Here is a 17,907-nt window from a genome sequence, read left to right as displayed (position 1 = left end):
GTCTGGTTCAGATATTAGCATTAAGACTGGCTTCCTAATTGTAACGTACTGTTTTCTACTCCTCTGCATTTTCACAGCATGTCTTTAAGGATAATAGTTTTCCATTTTGTTTTGTTTTTTTAAGTGCTGGGAATGAATGCCAGGTCCTCCTTCGTGCTAGGCAAGCGTTTTACTATTTAGCAACATTCCCAACCCTAAGAAGTCTATTTCTTCCTTACATATTTGACAGAATTCATGAGTGAAGCCATCAAGCCCTTAAGTTTCTTTGTGAGCAATATTTTATTTAATTGATTTGGTCCATGCAGACCTTGATTCCTTCTTGTCTCAGTTTTGACAAGTTTAACACTAAGTTGCATGTTTCAAAGAATCTGTCCATTTTATCTGAATTGCACATTTTATTGCATAAAGCTACTCATAACATTTTCTTATTAATGCTTCTAGAGCTGTAGTAATTTCTTCTTGTGATGCAATTCATAATGTGCATTTTATTTCATTGGTCTTACTAGGGATTTGTTGATTTTATGACTTATTCTGGGGAAATAAATTTTGGCCATGTGTGCCCACTCATTATCTATGTCTTATTTTCACCCACTTCAGTATTAATTTGCTCTTCTTCTACACACTCCTTAGGTGATGGCTTAGATCAAGAACTTGCAAACCCTGTTTCTGAAAAAGGCCCAATAATAAATATTTTAGATTTTGTGGACAACACAATCTCTAAGGCAATGACTCACCTCTGCCATTGTGTGCAAGAACAGACATGGACATTATATAATGTGTGACAATGATTCTATGTCAATAAAACTTTATTGGCAAAAAACAGACAGGAGGTAGGTTTGTCTTATGAGCTACAGTTTACTGATTCCTATATAGATTATAAGCTTTAATAAGCTCTTCATTTATAATTAATGAAAATATGTCATGAATATTTAGCCATCTTACAAAGTTTGATATACTCTGATTTTTCACTTTGATTCAGTTCAAAAAGTTTTCTAAAGATTCTTTTGATTCTCCTCTTTGACCCATGGGTTCCATAGAATTGTGCAGATTAATTTCTAATATTTGGAAATTTGCTAAATAGCTTTCTTATTCAGTTTTTGTTGTTGTTGAATCAGGGATTGAACCCAGAGTCACTTAACAACTGAGCCACATTCCCGGACCTTTTTACTTTTTGAGACTGGGTCTCATTGAGTTGCTTAGGACCTCACTAAATTGCTGAGGCTGGCTTTGAACTGGTGATCCTCCTACCTCAGCCTCCCAAGCCACTGGATCAGTCATGTGCCACTGCACCCATCTTATTCAGTTGATTTCTAATCTAATCTAATCATTCCAAGAACTTAAAAAAAAAACAGAAAACTATTATTTTATTGGGATCAGAGAACAGATGCCAGAGGAATTTAACCCTCTGATGTTATACTGAGACTGGTTTCATGCCCCAATGTATTTTCTATCTTGGAGAATGTTCTATGGGTGCTTCTGTGTTCAATTATTGAATACAGTCTTATATATTTTAATTTAAATGATTGGCATAGTTCCATTAACTATATTTTTATTTTTTTGTATTCTTATCAGTTCTGAGATAAGAGTGTTGAAATCTCCAAGCAGATAAATAGATGGATTTCTCAAATTTCCCTTCAGTTCTGCTATTTTTGCTTCATTAAATTTGAAGTTCTATTTTTTGTGCGTGTCCATTTAGGATTTTCATATCATGTTGTTGTGGTGGTGATAATGAAGAAGGAGGAGGACAATGACGACGAGCAGGAGGGGAGGAGGGAAAAGATGATGATGATGATGATAGTATCCATTTGAGGTAATGACCCTTCTTTTTTAAAGTCTACTTTATCTGATATTTGCCTAGTCACACTGGAAAACTTATTTGTGTTGAATATTATATCTTGTTTCAAACTTTTATTTTTTGTTTCTTCACATTTAAAGGATGTCTCTTCAAACCCACATATACACAGCTATCTCATGCTAGACAAAGGTGCCATAAACATACATTGGAGAAAAGATAGACTCTTCAACAAATGGTGCTGGGAAAACTGTAAATCCATATGTAGCAAAATGAAATTAAACCCCTCTCTCTCACCCTGCACAAAACTCAACTCAAAGTGGATAAAGGACCTAGGCATTGGACCAGAGACCCTGCACCTACTAGAAGAGAATGCAAGCCCAACTCTCCATCATGTCAGCATGGGAACTGACATCCTCAAAAGACTCCTAAAGCACAAGAAGTAAAATCAAAAATCAATAAATGGGATGGTATCAAACTAAAAAGTTTCTTCACAGCAAAGGAAACAATCAAGAATGTGAAAAGAGATTCTAAAGAATGGGAAAAAAATCTTTTAATCCTCAGTTAGAACATTAATCTCCAAATATACAAAGAACTCAAAAACTTAACACCAAAAACCAAATAACCAAATCAATAAATGGGCAAAGGAACTGAACAGGCATTTTACAAAGAAGAAATATGAAAGGTCAACAAATATATGAAAAAATGTTCAACATCACTAGCAAGTAAAGAAATTCAAATTAAAACTACACTGAGATTCTATCTTACTCCAGGCAGAATGGCAATTATCAAGAATATGGGCAACAATAAATGTTGGTGAGAAAGTGGGGGAAAAGGTACTCTCATCCATAGCTGGTGGGGCTGCAAATTGGTGCAACCACTTTGGAAAGAAGTAGGGAGATTTCTCAGAAATCTTGGAATGGAACCACCATTGTGCCCAGTTATCTCACTCCTCAGTATATACCCAAAGGATTTAAAATCAGCATACTACAGTGATGCAGCCACATGGATGCTTTAGCAGTTCAATTCACAATAGCTGAGCTATGGCACCATCCTAGGTACCCTTCAACAGATGAATGGATAAATAAAATTGGTATATACACACAATGGAATATTACTCAGCCATTAAGAAGAATGAAATTATGACATTTGCTGGTACATAAATGGAACTATAGATTATCATGCTAAGTGAAATAAGCTAATCCAAAAAAGCCAAAGGCCAAATGTTCTCTCTGCTATGTAAATGTAAATGCTAACACAATAAGGGCAGGGGAAGTAGAAGTTCATTGGATTAGACAAAGGGGAATGAAGGGAAGGGAGGGGGAATTGGATTAGGAAAGACAGTAGAATGAATCAGACATAACTTTCCTATGTTCATGTATGAATACACGACCAGTGAAACTCCACATCATGTACAACACACAAGAATGAGATCCTAATTAGGATAAGTTATATTCATAAATGTATAATATATCAAAACATACTGGATTGTCATGTATATCTAAAAAGAACAAATGTTAAAAATAAAGTATGTCTCTTATGAACTTCAGATGGCTCTCTTCCTATTAATCCTGACATGCTGACAGAGTGGGCCTCAGTCATTTGATTTCTAGATGTCACCTCTTCTTTTTTTCCCCTTCTGTCAAACAACTCTTCATATTAATCAAGTATTATTTGGTGTTCCAATTTTTCTCTTCTATGACCTTATTCAATATACCTTGCTGCATTTTCAGTCTTATCCTAGATCACTATTTTTCACCTTATAGCACAGATATAGAGTACTTCATGAATAATGCAGAACTGTTAGCAGTGTTCCTTCATTTAACCCTCCTTGTGCTTCTATTCATATCACTTATTCTACATGGATATATATATATATATATATATATATATATATATATATATATATATATATATATATATATATATATGAATCAGGCCCAACCGCAGGTTGAAATTGGCAGCAGACAGACTCAGTGACAAAGATATATTGATAGAGATTATGTAATCCAAAAAACACAAGGAACACAGAGGAAAAAAGAATAGAGAAAAAGAAAGCCTCTGAGGCTTGTATGAAACCATTAAAATCACCAATATACAAAGAGAGTATAGGCAGGAAAGGGAAAAGTTTTAAGAGAACAACAGTTGAAAACTTCCCAAATTTAATAGAAAACATTCATCTATACCCCTGATAAGCTCAAAACACTTTAGATAGGGTAAATGCAAAGAGATCCACACTCTGACATAATAATAAAAATGTTAAAAGTATCAAGAGAAGAATGACTCCTCATATACCAGGGAACAACAAAAAGGTCACACTCTATTGCATCAGAAACTGTGGAGGCCAAGAGGGAGTGAAATGGCATGTAAACTAATGAGAAAAACTATCACCCCAAAATGCTACATCTAGAAAAAATATCAAGAAGGAAAACTAAATAAAGGCAGCCCAGGAAACTAACCCTGAAAGCATTTGTTGCTGGAGATTTTCCTTATTAGAAATACTTCTTTAAAGAAAGTCCTTCAGGATGAAAGCAGATGGTGACAGGTGACAGGTGGCATTGGAAAAGGTGATCAGGTGCTTATAAACATAGTATAAATGCATATCTCTTCTCCATTTTTAACTGCTTTAAAAATCAATTGTATAAAGCCACATGAGTGTTCTGCACCTGGGCCAGTTACATATTTAAACGCAGCAGACCTGACAAAGATGCCACATTGTCAGCAGCAGGGACCCGTGTGACCTCCGATGCCAAGCAGAGTGCTCACGGGCAGTTCAGAACCCCAGGGACACTCACCTGCACATTATCCTTGCTCCAAAGTGGCACCAAACTTCTTGAAGACGTTGCCTTCTTAAGTTTTTTCACCTCTATGAAGGAGAGCTTGGCCCAAAGCAAGTTACTGGAAGTTACTGTCCTTGGCAGGACGATACAGGTGTTCGGTAAATTCCTCTCTAACAGTAGAGTACTGCTCATCATGCTGCTGTTGACAAGTGCTGTAGAACCTTCGAGCATCACAGTGAGCCGGGGAACATAGGCAGAGCTCATGCTCATGCCATGGCTGCCTGACATCAACCTTACCCTGCTGTGGAGGGTATTTCTAAAGGTGAATGAATTCTCACACGGTTGGTCCTCTCTACAGACTCCAGCTCAGACAACAGACATTGGAACCAACTGTCAATTCAGGGCAGGAGTGTGGCACAGCAGGGTGCCTTCCCTGGCTACATGTGTGGAGCCCTGGAGGCACGATGTACAGAAGTATTTTAGTTGTTCCCGAGTTAAATGCAATTGGCGCCTGCATGAGTTTTCCTGCGTCTCCAGTTTTATACATAGAACTAACAGCCCCTGTCTGGCAGGGACACATTTGAATAAAGTTTTTCTCTCATTAAAATTCAACTTTGTAAGTTTTATGGAAATAGGGACTTTTCTTGGCCTTCTCCAAGAACTGAATTTGCCTGTCTTAGCTATAGACACTCAGGGCCACTCGGGAATGTCAGTGATGAGCAAGACTTGGACTCATCAAGTTCCCGAGACTTTCCCTGGAGCTAAAGGGCAGCCTGTTTCTCCTGGAATCTTTCTCTCAGACTTAAATAAGTCATTATTTTCTCTAACTCTTAGGGTCTCAGACAATAGATGTCCATGACAATGACAGCTATGACAATGTAGTTATGGCCACCTCTACGTACAACTTGAGGATTTCTCAGTATCTTTCTTGGAATGTCTTTTTGAAGAGATCCTTTCCTGGAACCTACCAATTAATTGTCTTACTATAACAAGAAATCATCCAACATGTTTTATTTTTTCTTTTTAAAATGTTTGGAAGTGCCTTTACAGGTATGGTAGGGTACACTATGGAACATACACAACAGGTTGTACTGAAAGCCATGGGCATCGAAATGGATAAATACATCACACAGAGAAGCACTGGGTGATAACAGCATGCTCTGTTCATAATATCTGGCATGAAGAATCCAATTTCAGAAAAGTGAAAAGTAAAGGATAACACCCTTTTCTTCCAAATGCCAGATAAAAATTATTTCTTCTATTTGCTGCCTGGAAACCACCCAGAATGTACAGTTGACTGGGCCCAGTGTGTCTGGCCACTCATTATGGTCTACAGCCAAGGGTCCACCTGTACAAGAGGCATCTGAGGCTGGGCCTGACAAGGGGGACACAGGTTTAAATCTCTAGGTAACATCATGCTCTCTAGACATCTATCACAGAGAAGTAGCACTGTAAAAATGATTGGCCACAGAAGAGATGCAGCCGCCCCCTGTGAGCATGGACCTGCAGTGTGGTGCTCAGCGTGTGGGTGTGCTGCTTCTCACTGGGTCTCACGTCTTTTCCTCTGAGCTCAAGCATTTCTTTCCTTAGTTCTCCACTCTCAGATCCTGCCTTTCAGTTTTGATGTTTGCTTAAACCAACAACGATGTGTGGAGAAGGCCTAGAATATCTGGTAATGGAGCCCTGGACAACGGGTTTGTTCTCAGAATCCACTCTGAATTCTGAATTGTCGCCCTTGCTGTAAGTCCAAAGTAAGGCTCCAGAGGAGGACAACTAAGAAAGGAAGCCACTGGATCTGTGCTAAGAAGAGGGACATCTGCCAGTCCTGGCATCTTCTGGTGTCTGAACTGGTGGCTGTGGAACACTTCACTGCACAGGAGAACTGGGATGGTGGAAGGTCTACTGCACATTTCCAGATGTGTCCCATGGAGATTGGCAATATGGATGCTGAGTGCAGGAGTGGTGTGCTTCCTGTCAGCCCACGATGTTCATGGAATGGAAATGCTTGTACCATTTAGGAATACACACAGGAAAAATGGAGACCCTAAGTGATTGTGATCAGGAGAAAAGACACATTCTCTAAGGAAGCATCTTGGAGTGAAGTGAATACAACATAAGCTATTTCATTCAGTGAGTCAGATTCCTATAGGAGAGGTAACAGTAAAGTAGTAGGTCTTTCAGCTCCAACCTTAGAATGGAAAGTAGAAAACCCCATGTGCTCTTTTGGTAGAAGGAAGTGAAAAAAAAGTGCCAAGTCAAAAGTGAGTTCCGCCATCCTGAAGAAGTGCAATGGCCCTTCATATCCACAGCTTCTATATCCACTGATTCAACCCAGATCAACCCATTCAGAAAAAAATACATCTGTACTAAACATGAATACTTATTCCTGGTAATTATTCCCTAAACAGTACAGTATAACAACTATTTACAAAGCATTGACATTGTGTTAGGAATCATAAGTAATCTAGAAATCATTTCAACTCTACAGGAGGGTTGTATAGGTTCTGGAAAATCCTACTATACCTTTTTTACATAAAGAACTTGAGCATCTCAGATTTTTGTAACTTCAGGGGGACCTGGAATCAAGTACTACAGATATGAAGAAGGGACCATAATATTTTCAAACAGGTAAAAAAATTCAGCATCACACAGACCCCCAAATTCCAAAGCAGCATCCAACTCTAAAGTGTATCATTGCAGAGGGCGATGGAGATGTATGAAAAAGCCATTGTCTTCTCAGTTTCTGCAGCATCTTAACGAGATTCAATCTCTAACAAACAATGACAATGTTTCATCTGAACAACTGACCAAGAGGAGCAATTAAAGCCAAAGAAATTTTAAAGACGTTTCATAGAACACGAAGGTTGTTCAGCATTGAGTTGACAACATTATTGCTTCCTTAAACTGGGAAGATAATGTCCCTGAATGAACTTGAATTTCCACCTGGAAAGCGTTGGTGTCCTACTTGTTTGAAACATGAGTCTGTAAACATTGTAACCCAGGTTAGATGTCTCTACTTTTATACTTTTAGAAATTTCTAAAAGCAAACAACAAAACACTCCATTACCTATCCAAATTGTATAAAGTCATAATGAAACTAACAAGTATTAAGGACTTTAATATTTTAAAAAACTGAAATACAGTTTTTTTTGTGCTCATATGCACAAAAAATTAAATACAAAGTGATCCCTGTATTACATATCTCATTTCAAACTTTCTTTTTTGTTCCTTCTCTTTTTGAGATATAAACTGTGAACAGACACACTGAGCTCTAGGACAAGATATCTAGGTTCTGTGGCTCAGTCTTCCCATGTTTCAAGGAGAAAGAAGCTTTGAAAGCTGTTAGTGGGTAATAATTACCCAAGTGCTGAAAAGCAATCCTGATGGGGGTGGGCTTGTACACCTAGCAAAGTTTTTTGGCTCATTTGCTGCCAAATGAGCCAAACATTTTATAAATAAGCAAGAAAGCCTGCTACCTCACAGCCTAGATTTCACAAGCCAACTACCTCACAGCCTACATCTCACAAGCCAGCATTTACAGGGGTCTGAAGGGTCTGATGAGAGACCAGGTGTGGCATGAAACATTTATGACATGCCAAGTTACTGCCTGAGACACTCATATGCACCCTGAGAACAATGGGTAGTATTTGCCAAAGTACCAAAGATAACACTGGCAGTTTCAAGAAATGCATTTGCAGCCTTAGGTACTTGGCCAGCACACCCTCAAATGAACCAGCTACCTCATCTTCTAAGCAGAGGCCCCTGCTGTCCTGTGTCTCATTTGCATCTCTAGAGCTTCTGTCTGGATCCTCAGCACCCAGGCTCAAGCCCATGCAAAGCTACTGCCCAAATGCATCCACAAAACCAAGTCACTCACCAGGGAAAGCCAGAGGGTGGCCAGTTATCACACTACCAAACACCCACTGCACCTTGCACTTTAGCCCTGATTTCAAGGTTGTCTGACCCTCAACAGAGACATGAGAAATGAGTCTTCTTTGTAAGATATCTGGAAAGTTTCCAAAGCCTGTTAGGAAAACAAATGGGAAAATTTTTAAATCTCAACGTCACCTTTGACTTTTAGGGAATATTTCGTTTTGGTGTCCATTTATTATGTCATCAAGGATGTTACAATCTCTGGCTGAAAAGAAAAATATATGTATCTATAAATATAGCCAATCATATAGAAGTTGAAATTAGAAAAGGATCATGTAGGTAAAATAATGAAACAATTGAAGAATGTTTAAATGTTTATTTTCATGTTAAAAACGATGAATTACCCTGTGGTTAGAATATACCATTATGCTGGAAAAGTGAAGTCACTTTATTTCTGAAATATTTCCAGGAAAAAAGGAAAGATCCAAAAGTAATGAAGAGTAAAATCAAAATATTCCAGCAAGTTTCATCAACATTGCCAAGATGAGCCACATCCTTTCCAGGCCAGAATTCCTAACTCAATGCATTTCACGATTGTCAGGTCCTAATGTTTTTCCCATCATCAGTTGAGATATTTTTGAGTTGGAGGTCTGTACATTTAAATGCTACAGTTTTGCATGCTTTTATTTTAAATGTGTTTATTCTGATACACCTCTCAGAGTTTCAGTGTAATGTCTATATTACATACAAAAATATCTGATATCCACATTTCAGCATAGCTTTTCCACCATCCAACCTGTCCCTTTACATACAGGTGATGTACATCACAGAACACATATGTAATTTTAATTGAGAGGAAGGTTATTAAGTTTATAAACCATCTGAGGTGTCATTTACAGAGACCAGAATGGAGAATTAAGATAATTTTTAAGATGATTAGAGTAGAAAGCCCAATGATGCCAGTGGCATGAAGGATTCAGATGAAGCCACCCTCAGTGGACTGAATGGATCTTTGCTGACAAAAGTTTTACTATGGTCTCAATTTGCCAATATTAGAAAGATCCCTTTCTAAAAAGCTGATCAATTTACACAAAGGTGGACTTCTTAAAACTTAAAAATCAGCAAGTACATTATCTCCAGATATGGCGATTGGGCAGAAACACCAATCCATGTTTTCACTGCATTCATGTGCATAAATCAAAACTTTCTGTGTAGATATGGAGGATTATTGTAGGCTGGGAATTTACCCTGGCCAGTATGTGCAACAGCTAGGAAGGTGATGTTTCTTCTCTTGGTACACAGAGTATTCTGGGGTTTGTGGGATCTTTTTCTTCCTCTTCTTGCTCTCTCAAATGCAGCACACCTATGTTTAAAAGCAGGCTTTTTGGTCTGGCAGCTGCTTCTTGGTCCCTGTACTCTGGACTTGAAAGAGGAACACCGGGACCTGGAGACAGTGGCTGCACATCTTCAACTGCTCCAAGCCACGTAGTCCTCAGCTCACATCTCAAGCTTCCTGCCTGCGACCAATGTCCACAGCCTGCAGGTTCCTCCCTCAGGAGGAGTCTGAGCATGCCACTCTATGGGGAAAAAGGGGACTTGGCAGCCCTTGACAACCTGGGGCTAGGTTATGCATCAAGCCCCAGGATCTGAATATCTCAACCATGAAAATCCAGAGAATGAAGACAGGTAAAAGCATGATGACTGGAAACTGGAGTTCAAGGCTTAATAGTTTATGTTGTTCCCGTTTGGGTTTAGGTATCTTGAGGTGTAGTGCTTAATAGCTGTGGCTGACTAGCTGGAAAACAAGGTGATCTAACCCATGGTTTATACTATGCAGTAAATAGGAGCATAAAATACTTCAATGAAAGGTGTCCATGCAACAGTTGAAAACAACTGTCACTCGAGTCCCACTAAATGGTCTACGTTTGACTCTTCAGCTTCAAGCACACACACGTGTACATATGTGTGTGTGTTTGTGAGTGGATATTATATTGTAAAATGGACCCTTTCCCATGACCTTCCATTTGACTTCCTCCATGTTGAACTAACTGAGCTCTAACGTGAAAGAGCACAGGTGACTATATGGGCGTTAATTCATGCTGGGTGAGTCTGTGTTGTCCACTAGAAGCTTCTTCAGGATCATGGTCAGCTTCCAGCTCCATTTAGGCTGATCTGGCACAACCCAATACTCCCTGTTTGCTCTCTGTCCCTGTCCCATGTTCCCACCTCAGGAAAGGTTCCGATTTGTATGTTCCTTAGTGATGCTCCCCACGACAATGGTAATTCCTCCCAAACTATGCCCCCACCAAAGTCTCGATGTGCCAGTGGTTGGGAGGCAGCCTGCTGAGTAAACTCCTCCCCTTCAGTTCACACTCCTCACTTTCAGAAAGGACCTCCATTATTTCTTTGATATTGAAGCTCCAAAAGAAGATGGAACTGAAAACATCTCCTAGAAGGAGCCAGACTTCCTGGATAGCTTGGCTGTGCGTCCATCAGGCATGAACTCTCTTCTGTCCTCACAGTTGTTCTGTGCTACCTTCCCACTAAGCCCTCTGAAAGGCCACTGGCTAACCAGGGAGCTCTTCCTAAAAGGCGCCAGCTGTCCTGCAAACTTCTTTTGCAGTTAAGGCCTAAGTATTCTGCTTCATTCTCCAGTTAAGTTGAAGCTCTCTGCAGTCCCTGGCTTCAGCTCCTAAGCGCCATTTTAAATACTTATAAAACCAATCCAATACCAGCCTCTGAGGTCACCGCTATACCACCTGCAATTTCAGCCCTGTCTGTGGCATGCATGAGATATAGGAGAAATTTCTGGCTGCTGCTTCATGACTAGAAGAGGCTGAGTTGTCAAGTTCCCATCCATGAGAATCTAAAATAAGAGAGCAATTGAATGAAAACAATTCTCTTTTGAATAGCTCAGTTGTCAGCCACTGGGAATAAGGGTGACTGGCTGCACATGCCTCCTACTTTGGGCCTTTCAAATTCCATTTCTTAGGGATGCAAATGGCTCAGTTAACTCATAATGAGACAGATTAGTCCAGTGTCTGCTTTTCCACCTATAGCATCTTATTAAATAAAAATGTCACATTTTGCTAATCTGAAATTCTTACTTTATGATTCATGATGAGTCTAAATATTTTTATTTAAAAATTATATAAGAATCACTTTTTTCCTCTTAGCACTTTGATTTTTCAATAGCTATAGTTTGTTCATAATAGCTGCTTCTTGGGCTCTGGAACAGTCATTTATTTTTGTGAATTCTGGGGGGAACCCATTGCTTTTCCCACAAATGCACACCTGTGAAGTTAGTTATTGTATGGATAATTTATATGTATTGCTAACTTGAAACATCATTGAATTTTCTTTTTTTCTGGTAAAATGGAAAGTTTAATTGGAAGCTATTTCCTGGGCAATTTCCCTTCAGCGCAGATGTAGATGGATTCTACCTTTAGATTCAGTTTGGATGGTACATTGTGTTGACTACAAAGAACCTGCATAATCACTGCTCCCTGGGGGCTTTCTGCCCTCAGCAGTGTACTCCAGGAGCTCCCCAGGATTCTTAGCAAACAGAGGACAAAAATAAATGTGTATGTTCACAACTTTCCTCCAAGTTGTTTTAAACTTCACATAGAAAAATGTAAAGAGATGACCCTCCCTCACTGGATATCAACATTTTAAGCAAAACCCCTGTCCCAGTCATACACAAGAAAGTTCAACAGCAAAAGGTAGGAAAAAGAAAGTGAGAATAAACTTCTTAGATGCTGTCAGTAAAGAAAGAAGTGCTCAAAACTTGAAAAACCTGACATCCTGTATGGAGACCCAGGAAATGACGTGACGCGGGGCAAATCCCAGGGAATAAAACTCATTTGTAAATCACACAGATCTCAAAGACTGAAATTTCTTCTCTTCGTGTTTCAAAAAAAATTCCAGAGGTCAAAGGAACAGGTGCAGGTGGAAATGTATATAAAAATACTGAGCAGCGCTCCTAACAAATAAGGAAAGCTACATTCAGTCACCTCTCATGTGTGTCCAAACCCAGGCCACGGGCTGTACCTGCCCACTGTGCTTTAAAAGGTCTAGGAACAGGAAAATCACCATCCAAATCTCTCCTCACTACACACAGCCATTCGCCGTGAGATGACTAACAATGTCTGTGGGGTCAGGTTTACTCTACCTGCACTGAGCTGGTACCAGGCTGTAGGCAAAACTGTTGTCTTAGAATTCCTCCAGTCCCTACATGTAGCTGTTTTCGAGGCATTTCCCAGCTTAAAACCCAGCTGATGTAACTCTCCAGGCCTCTGAAACATGCTTAGAAAGGGCTCCCTCCAGACCTCTACGAACTCAGCTTTGTGAAGTCACCCTATTGCTGATCAGACTCACTGCTCCACCGTTCAGAAAACAGAAGGCATAAAGGTGAATACAACATAAGAAAGGAGTTTACATCTGGTCCTGCAGTCTTTCCATATAGTCTCTGAAGTCCTGTGAGTCCCCCAGCCCCATGTCCTGGCAGACCCACTTGATGTTGTCATCACTGTCAAACAGGATGGAGTTGGTGTACGGGCCCCCATCCTCAGGGAGGATGGTGGTGTAGGAAGTAAACTTGACCCTCTTCCTCTTCGGGCCAGAAGAGTTTACAGGTTCATTTTTCATCTCTTTCTCATAGACATAGTCAGAAGGTCTGAGCAGCTGACTGTGGAAGGGCTTCTGGGAACCTCCGTTCAGCAGGAAGTTCCTCTCCTCGAACTGCAGCCCCCTGTCTATCATGGTCGTGCACTCCTCTGAGGGGAGCGTGATGTCCACTGGGTTCTCCAAAAGCTCCACCTCATTCCCAAGCCAGACCCAGTCATGGGAGTGGGGGATGTTGCCCTGCTCGCTCACCGCAAGCCTTTTGTGTCTGTACTTCCAGGCAAACGCCACACAGTTGATCAGGAAGACCAGGATGGCCAGGCAGAAGACGCAGAGCAGGGCGTACATGCCGATCTCCAAGTCTGTCAAGCCCCTGGAGGCCACTGTAAGGTCACTAGGGTTACTGGATTCTGGAAATTTCCCCTGGGTGGGGAAGCTGGTAAAGGCGTCTGCACCACCACTCTTGAGCAGCTTCTTGTCCTTCCCCTCCCCAGGCAGCGGCAGGGTTGTGCTCCTGTTGGTCCTGTCCTCTGGGCCAGCAGGGCCCCCACGCTGGAGCCACTCCTGGACTGCTCGCTCCTGGCTCCCTTCCCGCTCTATGGAGTTGCTCAGGTGATCTTTGAATTCCCGGTTCACGCCCTCAATGTCATTGGTGCCTCCTCGGTGCTCCTCCTCCATGCCTGGTGCAAACCTGACTTTGACGCTTCCTTTACCCACAGCAAGAACACTCTTCCTCTTGGTCTTCTGGCAAGGCTCGCTGATCATCATCTCCAACTTTATCAGGGGCCCTTGTCCTTCGCCCTCTGCAACCACAAGCGGCCACTGGGACTGCAAGTTTGGCTGGACAGACACCACCATTTCATCCAATGATGAGACAGTTATGGAAAAATCCTTGGGATCATAAATGTCTAAAGGTGTCACGGAGCCATCACTGAACAAAATCCAAGAACTGACTATGGCTTCCTGAGGGAAACGAAATCAAAGCATGATCAGCTTCCTTCAAATTTACAACACACGCTTTTAAGTATATGTAGAAAAAAATCTTCCGTTTTATAATCTTTACCAGTTCTTGTCATGCCTTGAACTGGCATCAATAATCTGCAGGAGCTCCACTGGTATGAGAAATAAATAATAAGCTTTCATGAATGCACTAAAGTGTAAATTAATTTACTGCATGCCATATCAAAGAATTTGACTTTGACCTTTCTAAAAACACTTTGAAAGATCAGGCAATTTATCTGAATCAATTTGAGGTGCAACTAATCAGGCTACTGCTAAAGATAATATCGCTTTGAACCTTCTTTATTAGGAAGCCAATGCTGATGAAGCAAAACACACTCTGGTAAATTTCTTGGTAAACGATGGATTATGAAGTTGGACTGCTTGAACGGCCCAGTGCCTCGGTTATCTTTATAAATGATTTGCAACAGCCAGGCACAGTGATGCACACCTGTAATACTAGCCAACCAGGAGGTTGAGGCAGGAGGATCATGAGTTCAGTGCCAGTCTCAGCAACTTAGCAAGATGCAATATCAAAAATTACCCATTTGGTTTGGCCAAGGTAAAAAAACATGGCCCTCAGCTCACAGTCCAACAGCAGACTGTGCCTATCACAGGTTATCCTGCTAGAGAACAAATGGTGGAGGATATGAGCCTCCATCTCTACACGCTTTCCTAGACCCAATGTGCTAGGGGAGATGCGGGAGCAGCTCCAAGAACAGCAAGGGGCTGCGAGGGGCTGCAAGACCCTGCTGACCCTCTGTGTAGGACAAAACAACCTGGAGAGGAGCTGACCATGGACCAGGGCACAGGCCTCCAGGCTCTCACCTGCTGTGGGGCCTGGAGGACATCCTGGGCAGCCACTGTGGAGACGATGACCCTTCGGTCCACCCTGTGAGGCTGCAGGGAGAGGGACAAGCCAGCCACCAGCTGAACGCCCAGCTCCACAATGGTGACGCGGTCATCCAGGACAATCACTGTCTTCTCAGCCAGGATGGAGTCAGAGAGAGGTGAGAGGACCTGGGGAGTAAGTGAGAAAGCGCGGTCTCTGCCCATGTGACAATTTCAAGTCCTGGAGCTGGTGGGGCCTCGGGAGACTCTGCAGTGCTCTACAGAGCACACACAGGAAGACTGCTTACGTAGGTATCCTGCCATTGTCCAATTAAACTTAGCACTTGAAGGAGTTTTATAAAGGTCACCTTAATCCACTTTCTTTCTTGGGATTCATGCCATGATAACAACAGTGTATTTTCTGAGATAAGCTTGTTTTAAGTTAGAGGCAATAACTCAAATTGCTTGCCTTGGTACTCAGCACTCAAAGAGTAGCACTTTCCCAACAACCGACATTCAGGCTTTGAAAGCAGTGGCCTGTGGTCAACTCTTTTGAAGGAAATGGTGATCAGCCCTCTTCTCCTGCTCACATCCCTTCCAATGGGCAGGTTAGATGCCTATCATGGGACAACATGATCACTGTGTGGACCACTGTGGGATAACTGGATGAACAGTTAAAGTGGGGCAGGGAATAGTCATGTCCTAAGGAGCCATTCCTACCACTTTACCATTTAATGTGCAACCATGGGAGACTGAAACCGGGACAGGAATATGTCAAAGGCACAATTTCTAGAACAGTCCCCCTAAATGTTGACCTTAACCTTCAAACACAATGAGAAAGCACTCTATAATCACACTGTTATATGGCATAGCTGGCTCTAAAACAAGGGTCTGCCGAATTATACAGGAACCCTTAACAGCAGAGTGCATTTCCCCAGCTGGTAGCAGGAGAATTCAGACTCTAAGTGTCAGAAGGACTGAATCCAGCCATTACTGATGAGAGAGGGATCATGTGAGAAGGAATGGAGGGGTCCTCTTAGAGGATAGGGCAACACCTGGCTGACAGTAAGGAAACTGTGACCTCAGTGCTATAACTATAAGAGAGCTAAGTTCTTCCAAGAAACTGAATGAGATTAAAAGCCAATGAGTTCCCAAAACTCCAAGATTAAGGGCCAAGCCCAGCCAGCACCTGGATCTCAGCTTTAGGAACCCTGAGCATAGAACCAGCCCACCCACCAGGACTGTGTACCCACAGAATATAACTTAATAAACTACTGTTGTCTTGAAATGTTAAATTGGTGGTAATATATTACACAGAAATAGACAAGAATATAGAATGTTACATATTTAATTCAACTTTGTCGAAAATTAACTTTGGCAACACCTAAAATAAGACATAATTAACTAGGAGCAGTAACATTTTAAATTTGCAAAAATAAAACAATCTGTGACTTTTTCTTTTTTAATCTTGCCAAAATCAGTTAGAAATTATTTTACTATTAGTATGATGAAAATAGAGAGCTTTTAACTATAGATTCTTTGTATTTTATAGCCAAATACATGCTTTAAAAAATCTTTGCCTACTGTTAAAGGTATAATATAGCTAAATGGTTAAAAGTCAAAGTTGAGGAGAAATTTGCTTTCAGAGGTTCTACCACCTCCTAGTACAGATTAAAAAAAAAGTGTCATATCGGGAAAAGGGTGACTTACACTATGTGTTTCATTTAGCTTTCTCTGGTAAAAACAGATCAGGCATTTTTCTCAACCCTCTCTAAAATACAAAATGTGTTTAGGTTATTAAAATTGGTGAATACTCTATTGCTTCTCATGATTCTGTTACAGGCAGACTCGGTATCTGCACATTTGCACAATCACCCTCACACATGTGCACACCCCTGCATGGCAGCATTTTCCTGCACCATCAGCAGGTACTGGTGTTGGAGAGGTGGCAAAACATGAACCCCGTGTACCTGAACAGTGGTGATTCCTGGCTCCCGACCAACCAGGGTCCTGCCATCCTGTAACTGGGCGACTCTGGGCTCCTCCACCTTCATGAACTCTGTCACAAGGTCAGTGATGTCAAACTGCCAGTCTGGGCCCAACATGTAGGTCAGCTGACCCAAGTCAGATGACTCAGTCACAAACTGGGTGAGGACGCGCACCAGGGCATGCTGGTACTGCAGGGAGCAGCCTCGTCCCTTCTTCTCCTCGTCCTCCTCGTCTTCACTCTCCCGGGTGGGCCTGAACACAAACAGACCACAACAGAGTAAGCATCCTTGTTGGGAAGGAGTGTCATGTGCCCCTGGTTTAGAGTCCAGGTGATGGCGCAGAGTGAAATAAAGTGGCTTTTCTCAGGCCAAATCTGTTCATCCATTGATTCACTCAACTTTCAGCAGTTAATTCATTCAATACCTTTTCAGCAGTCACCGTGAGCCACACAGGCTGCTTCACACTTAGAAGATGGACAGCAAGTGCACCCTGGCTTCCCTGGTCCACTGCCACAGGAGACTCCAGACCAGACAGGCAGAAATGGAGCCTCTGCTCTTTGCCCTCTGGAAACTGGGCATCAAAATACGATTCCCCATGTGGAAATGAAGTAAGACCGTGGCTTCTGAAGCAGAAATGCGAGGTCCTGAGACACAGGAGCTGTCTGGATTCCTGCTTGCATTCCCTGTTCTGCCTTGAGCCAGATGCTCTGCTCTCCCATGGGCTCAGGTACCTCATGCTGAAAATGAAAATAAGAATGGCTGCCTGTTCCTCCCCTTTGGGAGTATAAAGATCAAGGACTAAGGACATCAAGGTGTGAAGACACTGGGAAAGCCCCTTAGGAACTGCAAAGATAAACCAGGAGCCAGTAGGCTTGGCCTGCTCTCATTTCCCACTCCTCACTGGCCTGGGCCAGTGGACTCCACAGAAGCAGCTTCCTCCTGCTTGGGGTGCCAGAGTGCTCTCCCCTGGCACATCCTGCCCTCCCCACAAGTATTGCTCTGGGAGCAAAGCTGCTCGTGT

At 41.8% G+C, this 17,907-nt stretch overlaps 1 protein-coding gene across 3 annotated transcripts in view; it reads right to left on the bottom strand.

Moving 5' to 3' along the window:
* Positions 1-8,806: 8,806 nt before the first annotated feature.
* LOC101972115 (transmembrane protein 132B) overlaps positions 8,807-17,907 on the bottom strand; it is a 318,135-nt gene continuing 309,034 nt past the window's right edge. For all 3 annotated transcript variants that reach the window (XM_078039369.1, XM_078039371.1, XM_078039370.1), the window contains 3 exons: positions 16,869-17,139; positions 14,896-15,087; positions 8,807-14,031 (listed from right to left, as the gene is read on the bottom strand). In XM_078039369.1, the coding sequence (XP_077895495.1) occupies positions 12,880-14,031; positions 14,896-15,087; positions 16,869-17,139 (1,615 nt within the window). In that variant the 3' untranslated portion in view covers positions 8,807-12,879. The remainder of the gene's footprint in view (positions 14,032-14,895; positions 15,088-16,868; positions 17,140-17,907) is intronic.

The sequence above is a fragment of the Ictidomys tridecemlineatus genome, chromosome 2 (assembly GCF_052094955.1).
Source record: "Ictidomys tridecemlineatus isolate mIctTri1 chromosome 2, mIctTri1.hap1, whole genome shotgun sequence".
In the NCBI taxonomy this organism is placed as follows: Eukaryota; Metazoa; Chordata; class Mammalia; order Rodentia; family Sciuridae; genus Ictidomys; species Ictidomys tridecemlineatus.
Note: the sequence above shows the minus strand (reverse complement) of the source record. Positions and strands in the feature narration are given on the sequence as shown.